A 14,495-nucleotide genomic window follows, 5' to 3' on the forward strand; every position below is an offset into this window, starting at 1 on the left:
TGGTTGTCAGACTCCCAGGGGGTGGGGGCCTTAGCTAGCCTTGCTGGCTGATATAATCTTCCCAGATTCCATGTGGAGTTTCTGTTGCTATTGTGTTGCAGATGGGTCCTATTGTCAAAGATTGAGTTTCTGGCCCATTAACAAAGTGGGGGGGGGGGAGGCAGGAAGGTGGGAGTTGCTTTGTCTTTAAAACATGTTTCTCCATTTCTCAACCAGGAAAACATAATATTCTGCCTTTTTAATATTTCCTAAAATATTTCATTCTTCTAGGAAAGGGGTGGGTGCTAACACGGCAAAGTTCTAAGTTGTCTATGTTTGTCTGGGATGGTACTATAAGGACTTCTGCCTTGGGCAGGGGGTTAGATTAGAAGATCTCCAAGGACCCTTCCTTCCAGCCCTATAATTCTAAGAAACATGGCTTGATATGAGACAGGTACCCAAAAGAGCCCAAGAATGTGGTATAAGAGGCAAAAAAAAAAAAAAAAGACCTAGAAGGTGCAAACTTACTTTGGGATTTATTGGCCCGTTTGCAGCCACAGTAAAGCTATTTGGGAAGCAAAGTCTCCCTTGCCTTCGGAAAGATTCTGATGATTCGGGGTGGGGGGGGAGGTGGGGTGGTTGGTTTTTGGGGCCAGGCCGTCGGACAACCACCCAGTTTTACCTGTTTCCTCTTCTAATTTGACAAGGAAACGCTCAATCAAACCGTCCCCACTCCAGGTCTCCGGCTTAAACCTTGCGGCATTGCATGACGGGAATTGTAGTCTCCTTTTCCCCGTTGGGTTTGATCCCCTGAGGCAGGGCAAGGCGGCAGGGATTCCTCCTCCGCGGGAGAATGTCTCAGGTGGCGAGGACATGGGGGTCCCTGGGCTTGAGGGAGCCCCTTCGCCACCGAGGGCCACCGGGCCGCAGCCAGAGCGGGGAAGGCAGAGACTCCATTTCCCAGGCTGCAGAGGGAACCGAGCGCTAAGCCTTTCTCGCTGCAGGTTGAACTTCTCGGTTGCAGATGAGCCAGAGAGAGAAAACCGTGAAGGGAGAAAGAGAAGGAAGGAAAGAAAGGGGTGGGGGGAGAAGGGAGGAAGGAGGAGGAGGAGGAGGAGGAGGAGGAGAAGCATCTCTGGGCAGGCGAATTATGCATGCACTAAGCGAGCTCTGAGAGAATGGCTGTGGAAGGTAAGGGCTGCGGTTCACCTGCCTTTTCCTTTTGCAAAAGCCAGAGGCGCCCCCGGGCGCCCTCCCCCCACCCCTCCCGCCTTCCTCGTCCTTTGCTCTCACCTGAGGGGGACAAACGCAGCCGAGTCGGCTGGCTAGGAAGGCGGGAAGGACGACGACAGGGGGTGGGGGGGCAGCAAGCAGATCAAAGGCTTTGGCGCCTTTGCCAAATGAGGGGTGGGGAGGCGCCGGCCATTAAACGGAGGCTTGGAGGGGCGCGGAGAGGTGAGCCGGCGAGGAACCTGCTTCAGCCAGGGACAGGCAGGCTTCCCGCTTTTGGCTAGGCTTCTGCATAGCTCCACTGCAGCGCTCGCTCGCTCCCTCCCTCGACCTCGCTTTAAAAAAGAGCTTGCGGTTTTCTTCAACGGAGAGACCCATCCAAATCCTGCACACATAGACCTCCCCCTCCCCACCACAACCACCCCGGGCCCTTCCGAGGGCGTTCATGGAATCCCACCGTGTCTTTTTTATTTGCAGCTGTTAGTCCAAGGTGTAAGAGACTGAGCTTCCTGCCTGCCAGCACTTTCTGAGCATCAGGTGAAGTCCGCAGGCATGAAGGCTACTCCGTGGCTACTCCATGGTCGAGGCTGCCCTTGAGGTTCACCTGAAGAGGCATGGAAGGGAGGCCTGAGCACCAGCTTTTTGACAGCTCAGGTGTGGTGTGTTGGCCTGCTCCTGCTCCTTTGCAGGAAGTGGCTGCGCTCACAGATCACTCCCAAGGGCTTAAGCCTGTCTTACGAACGCCAGGAGCTCGGTGCCCATCACCACCAAACCACACTGTTGCCCCATTAACATGATGGATGAACTCAGATCTTGATCTTCTCCCAGATGGCTGTAATCAGCCCTGGGTCATATACGGAGGTCCTTGTTTGTGAAATGGAACAAGGAAGTTCCATTTGAACTTGAAATGGAACAGAAGTTTTCTGTGCTGGCTGAGTGTCCTGCAAAGAGGGCTGGAAACTTGTGAAAATGGGCTAAATAACTTATTTTTTTGGAGGGGGAGAAATATTAAGGACCCTTCCCAACCTTTCCAGATGTTTTTGTGTTGCAAATTATTGTGTTGGTCCATGAGAGGTAGTAAGAGTGGTCTGAACCTTGCTAATCTTTTGAAGTCCAGAGAATTCTACAAGAATACCTTCAGCAGATAGAAGGTCCTCAAAGAAGAAAGATGGAATTAGGATGATAGAGAAACCCCACACACGGTTCCCATTTGAGTCACAATATAAGAAAGCTCAGCGGTTAAAGAAGCTGAGCTTGTCAGCTGGAGAGCTGACAGCCCAGGTTTGAGACCTGAGCTCCACGCAATGGGGTGAGCTCCCGTTACATGCTCCAGCTCCTATCCACTTAGCAGTTTGAAAGCATGCAAATGCAAGTAGATTAATAGGTACCACATTGGTGGGAAGTTAACACTGTTTTGTTCACCTTTGATGTACAGTATCGCCATGCTTGCCACATGACCATGGAAAATCTCTTCAGAAAACACTGGCTCCCTTGGCCAAGAAACAGAAATGAGCACCCTGCCATAGAGTCAGACACGATTTGGACAGAGAAACCTTTACCTTTTTATAAGAAAAGAAGCTCCTTGAGGGAGATGGATGGTCTAGATCCAGAGGTGTCAAACTCAAGGCCCACGGGCTGGATGTGGCCCACGGGGTGCTTAAATCTGGCCTGCAGGGCCACCCTGGAAATAGGGAAGGACTGGCCCACAGTGCCTCTGCCAGTGAAAACAGAACTTGGGAGGGGCGCGTGGCCCTCTTAGGCTCTGTTTTCGCTGGCAGGGAACTGCAGGGGACTGTTTTCGCTGGCAGGGGACTCAGACCCAACCTGGCCACCACAGGTGCCCCTGACATGAGTGATGTCAAGCTGGCCACATCCCCCCCAGCCCCCTCCCAAGATCAAACACAACCCTTACGTGGCCCTCAATGCAATCGAGTTTGACACCCCTGGTCTAGAACATGAAATAGAGTTGAATAAAACAAAACTGATCTTTCAGCACTGTAGTTTTTAGACATTGTGGTTTCCAGGGTTGGGGTTGCTTGATAAAATTAGTATAATTTAGGCCTCCCCCCTAGTAGCATCTCTTCTGCAGGGGAGGCTCAATAGCTAAATATATTGCCTGGCTGAGCATGAGAATCTATAAATCAGTGGAAAGCAGTAAACAGCGTTAACGCTCCTGTTGCAACTTATATTAATGCTTCTCTTCCCTCAGCATGATCTGCTGCTGAAATTCATGTAATTCTCTTTCTAGTAATTCTTGCTGCTTTCTCCCATTTTTAAATCTCATTTCTGTACTATTCACCCCCTCTAAAAATTAAATTCCAGGTTTTCTGGTATTGCTGATGTTCCTGGCAGAATCTAGTCTGCAGCTGATAACGGTAGTCTTTTGCCCATCCTTTCTTGTTTTGTTGTACTGTAAAAGAACAGTTTTGTTTTCTGCTTAAACTACCAACAAGCCAAGTGTGGAAGTTTTATTATGCTCTTCCCCCCCTTTTTTTAAATGTTTGTTCATCTAATCAGACCACCTTAATTGGTATATTTTTCAATGATATGCCTGCATTTTGGAAGAAAAGGCAGGAAATCCATGCTACTGGCTATTCTTCATGTAATTAAGTCTTGAAATATTCTTCTTCCATTCCACTGAGAGTAAGATCATCTCAATTACTACCATAGTAGCAATGAGAGTCAGAAAAGTCACTGTCCCAGCATAGCATTTATTGATGCACTTAAGCATCTCCAGATAAGAAAGACTTTGTCTCCTACAAAACTTTCATTCTGCAAAATACAATATCTGTCTGTCTCTCTGTCTATTGTCTGTCTGTCTGTCTGTCTCTCTGTCTGTCTCTCTGTCTGTCTGTCTGTCTGTCTGTCTGACTGACTATCTATCTATCTATCTATCTATCTATCTATCTATCTATCATCTATCTATCTATCTATCTATCTATCTATCTATCTATCTATCTTCTATCAATCATCTATTATCTATCTGTCCGTCCATCCATCCATCCATCCATCCATCCATCCATCCATCCCTATATGCCTGCCTGCCTGCCTGCCTGCCTGCCTATCGTCTATCACCTGTTTATCATTTTTCCATCATCTATCTAGCTCTATCATCTATCTATCTATCTATCTACTATCTGTCCGTCCATCCACCCATCCATCCATCCATCCATCCATCCATCCATCCATCCATCCCTCTGTCTGTCTGCCTGCCTGCCTATTGTCTATCGTCTATCATCTGTTTATCATTTTTCCATCATCTTATCGATCTATCTATCTTCCTTCCTTCCTTCCTTCCTTCCATCTATCATCAATCAATCAATCAATCATCTATTATCTATCAGTCCATCCGTCCATCCATCCATCCATCCCTATCTGCTTGCCTGCCTGCCTGTCTATCATCTATTTATCATCTATCTATCATATACTATCTATCATCTACCTACTTACCAACCATCCAACCACCACTGTAAAAATTTCACAGTGGAAACAATACAAGAATATCAAACTGTAGCATTTTTTTTAAAAAAAACCTCTCACACTTTAAAACTGTTGTTCCATTTTTAAGCTTATCCAAAGGAATCTTTTAAAATCTTTTTTAAAATTTCATTTCGTGAACCATCATTCTACCATCTTACAATCTGCTTTTGAAATTCCCCTCTGTTTGGAAAGTATCTTACCATGTGGCTGCGGGGGCTGCTGCCTGATAAATACAAGCCCCCAACGGCCTGGGACCCATATGTGCAGTGTGTTGGAGCCTTGCCTAGGAAAACAAACAACGGGAAGATTAAGCAGCCAGGACAAGAATATGATCAAAGCTGTGGCATTTTGCAAAAACCAGGATAAAATTATAAACGTAAATGCATCTGCGGGATTCCCCCCTTTCCCTTTATCAATGGTTTTTGCAATAAGTTTTATTATTTCCTGCGTCTCTTCTTCAAGATTGTTCTCAGCTTTGCGCTTGGAAGAAGAAAGAGACTGGGTTAGCCCTGGGATGGATCTCAAGAAGAGTCACCAACGTGTGGGACAGAAACTTTTTTTTTAAAAAAAAAAATCAAAGTGATTTCTATCTCCAAAGAGATCTGATGTTTTATCTTTTCAGCAGAAGATGCTGCATTGGTAAAAATAGCAAGGGTGTGCATGGGTTTGTTCTGAATTGAAATGAAGGCTGGATATAACTTGATGTGCAACTTGCTTGCAAATAACATCTTCTCTATTCATGTGTAAAATTAATGAATTTTGGTTCCTGGGATTGTTCAGCTACATTTGGCCTAAACATGCAAGGCTGACAGTGAGCTGGAGATTGAGGGTGGAGTTTCCATACATACCTCAACCAGCCTATGCTCTAAGATTTCAGATTTTTCTGCGTTCATCTGAATGTGCATTATTGTTGTTAGTTGCGAAGTCGTGTCCAACCCATGGACAATATTCCTCCAGGCCTTCCTGTCCTCTACCATCCTTTGAAGTCCATTTAAGCTCATACCGACTGCTTCAGTGATTCTATCCAGCAGGGGTGAAATCTAAAATTTGTTACTACCAGTTCTGTGGACATGGCTTGGTGGTGGTGGGGTGGGCTGGGTGGGCGTGGCCAATTTTTTTTTTACTTTTAAAACCATTTTTTCTACAACCTCTTCGGCGAAGAGGTTGTAAAAAAATGCTTTCAAAAGGCTCTGACAATCCCAGCTGAGTTGCCTGACCGTTAGAGGCATTTAAAAGAAAAAAAGTTCTGCCAATCAGGCAACTCAGCTTGGATCTCAGAGGCATTTAAAAGAAAAAAGTGTTTTTTTTTAAAAAGCCTTTGATGATCCCAGCTGAGCCACGCGATCATCAGAGGCTTTTTTTTTTTTTTACTTTTAAAAGCATTTTTTGGCTGATGAGGTTGTAGAAAAAATGCTTTTAAAAGTAAAAGAAAAGCCTCTGATGATTGTGCAACTCAGCTGGGCATGGGGGGGGCAGGGATTTTTGCTACCAGTTCTCTGAACCACCCGCCTCCATCGCTACCGGATCGGGCAATCCGGTCCGAACTGGGAGCATTTCACTCCTCCTATCCAGCCACCTCGTTCTCTGTCGTCCCCTTCTTCTTTTGCCCTCAATCGTTCCCAGCATTAGGCTCTTCTCCAGTGAGTCCTTCCTTCTCATTAGGGGGCCAAAATATTTGAGTTTCATCTTCAGGATCTGGCCTTCTAAAGAGCAGTCAGGGTTGATCTCCTCTAGGACTGACCGGTTTGATCGCCTTGCAGTCCAAGGGAGTCGCAGGAGTCTTCTCCAGCACCAGAGTTCAAAGCCTTCAATTCTTTGACACTCAGCTTTTCTTACAGTCCAACTTTCACAGCCATACATGTACATAGAAGCTGCCATAATTCCAGTTTGGTCTAGTAATTAAGGCACCAGGCTAGAAAGCAGGAGACTTTGAGTTCTAGTTTCACCTTAGCCATGAAAGACAGCTGGGTGACTTTGGGCCAGTCATTCTCTCTCAGCCCAACCCACCTCACAGGGTTGTTGTTGTGGGGAAAAGAGGACAAAGGAGTACAGGCAGTCCTCCACTTATACCACCACAATTCAACCCAACATTTCTGTTGCTTAGTGAAACCCATGTTAAGTAATTACTTCACAATGCCTAAAACGCCAGAGTAATTTCATAATGGCTAGGAATCTTGGAGGAGGCCAGTCAGCAACCGAAATTCTCTGGAGCAGGGGTCTCCAACCTTGGCAACCAGCTAGGGAATTCTGGAAGTTGAAGTCCTCCAGGCTTAAAGTGGCCACGGTTGGAGACCACTGCCCTGGAGGACCTACAGTGCATGTAGTTCTACTTTAATGCTTTGATTGATATACAAATGAAACTGTAATGTTCACCCAGTTGATATTGTGATCTCTGTTTTATTGAAGAAAAGCTATTAAACCCCTGGCTCTTGGACAGCCAAAAACAAACAAATGAGCCTAAAGTGCTGTTAAGTAGCACTTAGCTGCCAGCTGCCTGCATTTACTGCGAGTTCAAATCTCACCAGGCTCAAGGTTGACTCAGCCTTCCATCCTTCCGAGGTAGGTAAAATGAGGACCCGGATTGTGGGGGCAATAAGCTGACATTGTATAAAAAGAACACCGCTTGGGGGGGGCAAAAGCCCTACTAAGCAGGTATATACAAAAGTATGAAGGCTATTGCTTAAAAGCATTGTAAGCCGCCCTGAGTCTCCGGAAAAAGGCAGCATATAAATCGAACCAATAAATAAATAAATAAGTGAGTTTGGCCCCATTTTACAACTCTTCTTGCCAGAGTTGTTCAGTGAATCACTGAAGTTGCTAAGTTAGTCACATGGTCGTTAAGTGAATCTGGCTTTCCTCATTGACTTTGCTTGTCTGAAGATCACAGAAGGGAATCACCTGACCCCAGAATGTCGCAACTGCCATAAATATGAATGGTTCCCAAGCATCTGACTGTTGATCACATGACCATGGGAATGCTACAAAGGCGTTAAGTATGAAAAACAGTCATAAGTCACTTCTTTCAATCCCATTGTAACTTTGAACAGTCACTAAATGAACCGTTGTAAGTCGAGAACCACCTGTACTGTATTCACCGCCTGGAGTTATTTGTAAAGTAATAAAGGAGGGGAATAAATAGAGAAAGTAGAGAAAACAATAAGTAATTAAGAATCAAGAACATGTGTTTTTACCCATATTTAGTTCAACCCAAATGCCCTAAAAACTTTTATAGACAGCTTGGAACAAAACAGGATGTTTCCTGCATGTTCAGCCACTGGAAACAATAGAAACTCAAAACAATAGCCTTTCCCCTTGTTTGTTTGTTATTTATTTATGTCCAAAGGAGCAGTCAGTTCAGATGATAAATCTCCAGTCCTAAACCCGTTGCTATTATCAAGTCAGTTTTTGATAGCCCTGTGAAAGTATTTGCACATTAAAAGCTTCGGTGCTTCCTCCTTCTGCGGCCAAAAAAGTATATTTTTTTGGCATCTTCCCCATTCTTTCTGTCGGAGAAGAAAGATTGGCCCAGAGATTTTCTTTGCTACATCCTGGTGGCTTGAATCAATCCGGTAATAACTTTCCGTATCAAAGAGCAACAGGAAATCTTTCAGGTTGTATGAAAAACAGAGGACAAAACCTTTTCCTGGCATTCGGCTATAACTTCAGATAGGGATAGAGTGTTTCTTGCAAAACTTGAGAAGTATCCTAACAAACTAAGTTCCTTATTCTGGGTTTGCTGTAGCAAGAGAGACTGCGTAACAGGGCCAAGGCAGTGGTGAAATCCAATTTTTTTACTACCCATTCTGTGGGTGTGGCTTGGTGGGCGTGGCAGGGGAAGGATACTGTAAAATCTCCATTCCCACCCCACTACAGAGGAAGGATACTGTAAAATCTCCATTTCCTCCCGATCAGCTGGGACTCGGGAGGCAGAGAATAGATGGAGGTGGGGCCAGTCAGAAGTTTTACTACCGGTTCTCTGAACTACTCAAAATTTCCGCTACCGGTTCTCCAGAACTGGTCAGAACCTGCTGAAACCCATCTCTGATTCCCACCCCACTCTGGGGCTAGCCAGAGGTGGTATTTGCTGATTCTCCGAACTGCTCAAAATTTCCGCTACCGGTTCTCCAGAACCTGTCAGAACCTGCTGGATTTCACCCCTGGACCAAGGTTTTCTATAACCACCTTATTTGAATTTAGCTATTCAAGCACAGAATCAGAATGCAGGTTTTTCCTTGTTGGTGGGAAAGCTTGAATCAAGAAAGAACAATGCACCCTGTTTAATTTCCTAATCAAACTGTAGGTGGGAATCTATTGAAAACTACTGCCAATAGGAGCCAGGCATTGCAGAGAACAAAGGACACAAGTCTCTGAGGATTAGGGAAATGTAATGATTGGGTATTAATTTCCCCTTTTGTTATCAGAAGACAAACAGTGGTAACTGTTCTGAATGCGGAAGGCAAGAATGTAGCAGAAATTCTGGTTTTGCCAATGCATAATGCAGTCACGCTTAGGTTACAAAAATGTGAATGACCATCAGAGGATTTTACTGTATTGCTTGGCTACCAGCTGCTCTGTCCAGTCATCGCCACCCTACCCTGCATCTGCAAAGGGAATCCTCATTTAATGACTAGCTCATTTAGCAACCACGCACAGCTACAGTGGTGATGAAGTAATAACTTTATGACCAATCCTCACATTTACCAACTTCACAAATCTGTAAAGCAAAGGAAAGCTGAAGGAAGGTTGTAAGCACCATCACTGTTTCACTTAGTGACCGCTTGGCTTAACAACCGAGTTGCCAGTCCTAATTGTGGTTGCCAAACAAGGACTAGCTATATAAGAATCAGGATCCATTACTCAGAAAGTGATATTGATTTGACTGTTCTATATTTCCAATGTGAAATATAGAATATATATATATTTGCCCGTGCGCAAATCTATATTTGCGCACGGGCAAAAGAGAAACAGAAAAAAGGGAGGAATATGGGGTTGCACTGCCCCAAACAGGCCCTGAAAACAATCTAGCGGTTATCCTGGACTTACAACTTCTGTTCTGCAGCAATAGCAAAAGCAATAGCACTTTAGACTTATATACCACTTCACAGTGCTCGACAGCCCTCTCTAAGTGGTTTACAGAATCAGCATATTGCCCCTAACAATCTCATTTTACCAACCTCGGAAGGCTGAGTCAACCTTGAGCCTGGTGAGATTCGAACTGCCAAATTGCGGGCAGTCAGCAGAAGTAGCCTGTAGTACTGCATTCTAACCACTGCACCACCGCGGCTCAATTGTAGCTACAGGGGAAGGTTCTTTGTACAGCTTCGCATTGAGTGCGTGTTGCCCCATTCCTAGGTTGAGGGGCCCTATTCATTTTCACTCATGTCACCTCCCGGTTGGACTATTGTAATATGCTCTACATGGGGCTGCCCTTGAAGAATATCCAGAAACTTCAGCTGGTGCACGATGCAGCGGCGTGGTGAATAATGTGTGTTTCTGATAGAACTCGTGTTACACCTCTGCTCTTAACCTGCATTAATTACAGGATCTGTTTCCGGATCCAATTCAGGGTGCTGTTTTTGATTTTTAAAGCCCTACATGGCATAGGGCCAGGTGATTTAAGGGATCATCTCTCCCAGTTATGTCTGCCCATCCCAGAGAGGACATTTACAGGTTCTGTCTTTTAAAGAGCTACATTTGGTGGCCTCTATGCGGTCGCCCTTTTCAGGTGTGGTTCATGGGTTACAAAATATCCTCCCCTCTCAGGTGGGGCTGGCACAATTGCTTCTGACGTTCCAAAGACCTGGCTTGTGCTATCAGGCCTATAGGACTGATAGATCCTATAGATCCTTGAGGACTGGTGAATTAATGAGGTGACACCATAATTATTAGCATCTCCTGGCCTGCGATTTCTTGTTTTGACCCTTGTTTATATAGTTTTTTTTAATTGTTTGGGGTATTTATTTTTAACTGTTTTTTAGCATTGTTGTATGCCATCCAAAGCAGAGGTTGTATTCAGCAGGTTCTGATCAGTTCTGGAGAACCGGTAGCGGAAATTTTGAGTAGTTTGGAGAACCGGTAGATGCTACCTTTGACTGGCCCCGCCCCCATCTATTCTCTGCCTCCCGAGTCCCAGCTGATCAGGAGGAAATGGAGATTTTGCAGTATCCTTCCCCTGGAGTGGGGTGGGAATGGAAATTTTATAGTATCCTTCCCCTGGAGTGGGGTGGGAATGGAAATTTTATAGTATCCTTCCCCTGGAGTGGGGTGGGAATGGAAATTTTATAGTATCCTTCCCCTGGAGTGGGGTGGGAATGGAAATTTTATAGTATCCTTCCCCTGGAGTGGGAAGGGAATGGAAATTTTACAATATCCTTCCCTGCTACGCCCACCAAGCCATGCCATGGCCACCATGCCATGCCCACCTAGGCTTCTGTTTTGGTTTTAGAAGGTAGCGTTGCTTGTTTCCTTCTAGTTGAAGTGAAAGAAATAGGTCAGAGCTGACAGTTTTGCGATCTTTGTTAACATAAATGTTGTTGTTATTTTCCTCTTTGATACAGTAGAAGAACTGGTTACTGTATTCCTATAGTGGAGATGCGAGAAGTCCAGCGGTAGCTGCAGAATAAGAATAAGTTCAGAGGGCAGTTGCCAACTTATTAAAGCCCCACCTTTGTGTATGTGTGATGTACGCATGAAATCTATAAACAGGAATGGGCTTTAACTGGGCAGTTGCCATTAAAAAAAAAATGACACCCTCCTCTACTCACATGTGTCCTGGTTAAGATGGTTTTCTGCATTTCTGCTGTGTTGGAGCAACCCCTGCCTGATTTCTAGCCCATGTTGGCATGCTCCCTTGGGATTCTGGGTGTTGTAGTTTCCGCACATCTGGAAGGTGTCTACCTTGTGCTAATTTGAGATCTTCCATGAATTATTTTACTGCCTTTCACATAGGCAGAGAGCCAGTGTGGTGTAATGGTTAAGACAGGGGTCCACAACCCCTGGTCTGCAGACCGCTACCAGTCCATGGCCTCTTAGAAACTGGGCCGCAAACTCTACTGTGCATGGAAGGGATATTGGTTGCATGCTTGTCCTCCCACCATCATCCCTGGTCCGTGGAAAAATTGTCTTCCACGAAACCAGTCGCCAATACCAAAGAGGGTTGGGGAGTTCTGGGTTAAGGCTGGGTTAAGGCATCAGGCTAGAAACCAGGAGACTGTGAGTTCTAGTACTGCTTTAAGCACAAAGCCAGCTGGGTGACTCCTTGGACCAGTCATTTTCTTCAGACCTAGGAAAGAAGAAATGGCAAATTGCTTCTGAAAAACTTTGCCAAGAAAACTTCAAGGACCTATCCAGGCAGGGTCTGAAAATTGGACACACACACCCACCCAACTCACACTGACTGGCTTTCAGGAATTGGAGTAGAAATCTTGGAATTCCAGAGCTTGTATTCATCCTTAAGAGTTGTGGCCAAGGAAAGACAGGAGGAAGGGAGGGAGGAAGCGGGAACAGGGGTGAAATCCAGCAGGTTCTGACAGGTTCTGGAGAACCGGTAGTGGAAATTTTGAGTAGTTCAGAGAATTGGCAAATACCACTTCTGGCTGGCCCCAGAGTGGGGAGGGAATGGAGGTTTTGCTATATCCTTACCCCAGGAGTGGGGAGGGAATGGGGATTTTGCAGTAACCTTCCCCTGGAGTGGGATGGGAATGGAGATTTTACAATATCCTTCCCCTGCCACGCCTAACAAGCCACACCATGCCCACCAAGCCACGTCCACAGAACCGATAGTAAAAAAAAATGAATTTCATCACTGGGTGGGAGGGCAGGCAGGTGGACAGTCAATCAGCCAGTCAGTCAATCAGTCCAGTCAATCAGTCAGTCTCAATATCTGCAAAAGGTTCCAGAAAACTCAGGGAAACCCTTGGTGGGATAAAGCAACTTCTCATTATCTACAGAACGGTAGGATTGGCTCCAGATAAAGGGTTATAGAGTTTGTTTTTTTGAGGCTCAGATTTTAACTTAAGCAAAACTTATATACTCAATTATCTCCATCTTGTTTTTAAGCTATAGTTCTAACAGCACCTCACACTTCACACCTGAATTTGCTTTTAGGTACAAGTGTTGTATGCACACTTCAATTTACACCCAGATTGTTTAGCTCAGATTTGTTTTGCAAAACATTTGCAGTCAAAACCTATGCTGATAATTTAGATTTCAAGCTTTCTGTTTTTCCCAGAAGGAGCCACAGCTGCGCTCAGAAGCAGCTTTTCAACTGATTTTATGGGGCATGACCCAGAAGCAGCTATAGTCAGGGCAGGTGTTAACAAATGGGCTAGTTAAACTGTGAGAAATCTGCTTTAACACTGAATATCAGTGAATTATTTCCATTCTCCTGCTCCAAGTGGTTCAGTCCAAGATCCTGAATGTTGATCCTGAAGATGTCCATTATCAGTAATTGAAATATAATAGGTCTTTTTTTTAAAATCCCATATTAGTTTGCTCTTTTGTCCTATTCTTTGTAAGGCAACAGTTTATTCAGTGAAGTTTCGAAGTGACTTATGACTGTTGTTATGTAGCCTCTGCATGGTCACGTGATAAAAATTCAGATGCTTGGCAACTGAGTCATATTTATGACGGTTGCAGTGTCCCGGAATCATGTGATTTTACCTGCTGTGACCTGATAAGCAAAGTCAATGGGGAAGCCAGATTCACTTAACAGCTGTGTGATTAACTTAACAATTGTAGTGATTCTCTTAACAACAGTGGCATGAAAGGTTGTAAAATGGGGCAAAATTCACTTAAGAACTTTCTTGCTTACCAACAAAATTTTGGACTCGACTATGGTCATAAGTCGAAGACTACCTGTATATGTTAGCCACAAGTCTTTCAAGAGCTATGTAAAGATCAGGTATCTAATTCCTTATTATTGTATCCCCATTGCAAATGCTTTGTCAAAGTATTTGAAGGCAACAAGGATCTAATAAGTTTATAAACTTTAAAAATGTAAACTTTATAAGAATTTTTGTGCAATAAACCATACAAATTCATATGTTATCTTTAGTAAAGCGTGCAAACCAGCTTTTGCATTTCCTGGGTCGGATGAGGAGAGCACATCTTTCTGCTTCTGTCCTGGCTACTTTTTACAGAGGCATGATTGAGAGCGTTTTAACTGCATTACTGTCTGGTTTGGTGGCTGCAGTGCCTCAGATAGAAAGTCCATACAGAGAGTGGTAAGGACAGCCAAGAAGATTATAGGAAGCTTGCTTCCTGTCATTCAGGATATTGCTTATAAGCACCATGTGCTTAGAGCTCAAAGCATTGTTAGAGGCTCTACACGCCCACTTGATGGTCTGTTTCTGTTGCTGCCCTCTGGGAGGAGCTTTCAAAGTATTTCTAGCAGGACTACTAGATTCTGCAACAGCTTTGTTCCTTATGCCATCCATCTGGTAAATTCACAGGATTCTTTTCTTTCGCCATGTATATGTATACATTCGAATAAGACTGTGATGTTTCTCTGTGTTATATATGTGGGTATATGCATAATGGCTATCTTTTTAGAGTTGAATGCAACAAAATTTCATTTTAATATATGCTGGTTAGTGTACATTTAAAGAATTCTATTCTATTCTATTCTATTCTATTCTATTCTATTCTATTCTATTCTATTCTATTCTATTCTATTCTATTCTATTCTATTCTATTCTATTCTATTCTCCACCCCACCCCACCCCACCCCACCCTATTCCTAAAAGGAAAAAAAAGGTATGGAAATAGTCCATTTTCCGGAGGGTCAGTTTAAATCAGTGGTGGTA

At 44.4% G+C, this 14,495-nt stretch overlaps 1 protein-coding gene across 1 annotated transcript in view; it reads left to right on the forward strand.

Moving 5' to 3' along the window:
• Window positions 1-1,112: 1,112 nt before the first annotated feature.
• SAMD12 (sterile alpha motif domain containing 12) overlaps window positions 1,113-14,495 on the forward strand; it is a 317,116-nt gene continuing 303,733 nt past the window's right edge. Inside the window, exon 1 of the mRNA XM_070942042.1 lies at window positions 1,113-1,170. Coding sequence (XP_070798143.1) covers window positions 1,158-1,170 — 13 coding nt within the window. The 5' untranslated portion in view covers window positions 1,113-1,157. The remainder of the gene's footprint in view (window positions 1,171-14,495) is intronic.

This window comes from Pituophis catenifer, unplaced genomic scaffold (genome assembly GCF_029215685.1).
Source record: "Pituophis catenifer annectens isolate HBS135680 unplaced genomic scaffold, rPitCat1.0.hap2 SCAF_3, whole genome shotgun sequence".
Lineage (NCBI taxonomy): Eukaryota > Metazoa > Chordata > Lepidosauria > Squamata > Colubridae > Pituophis > Pituophis catenifer.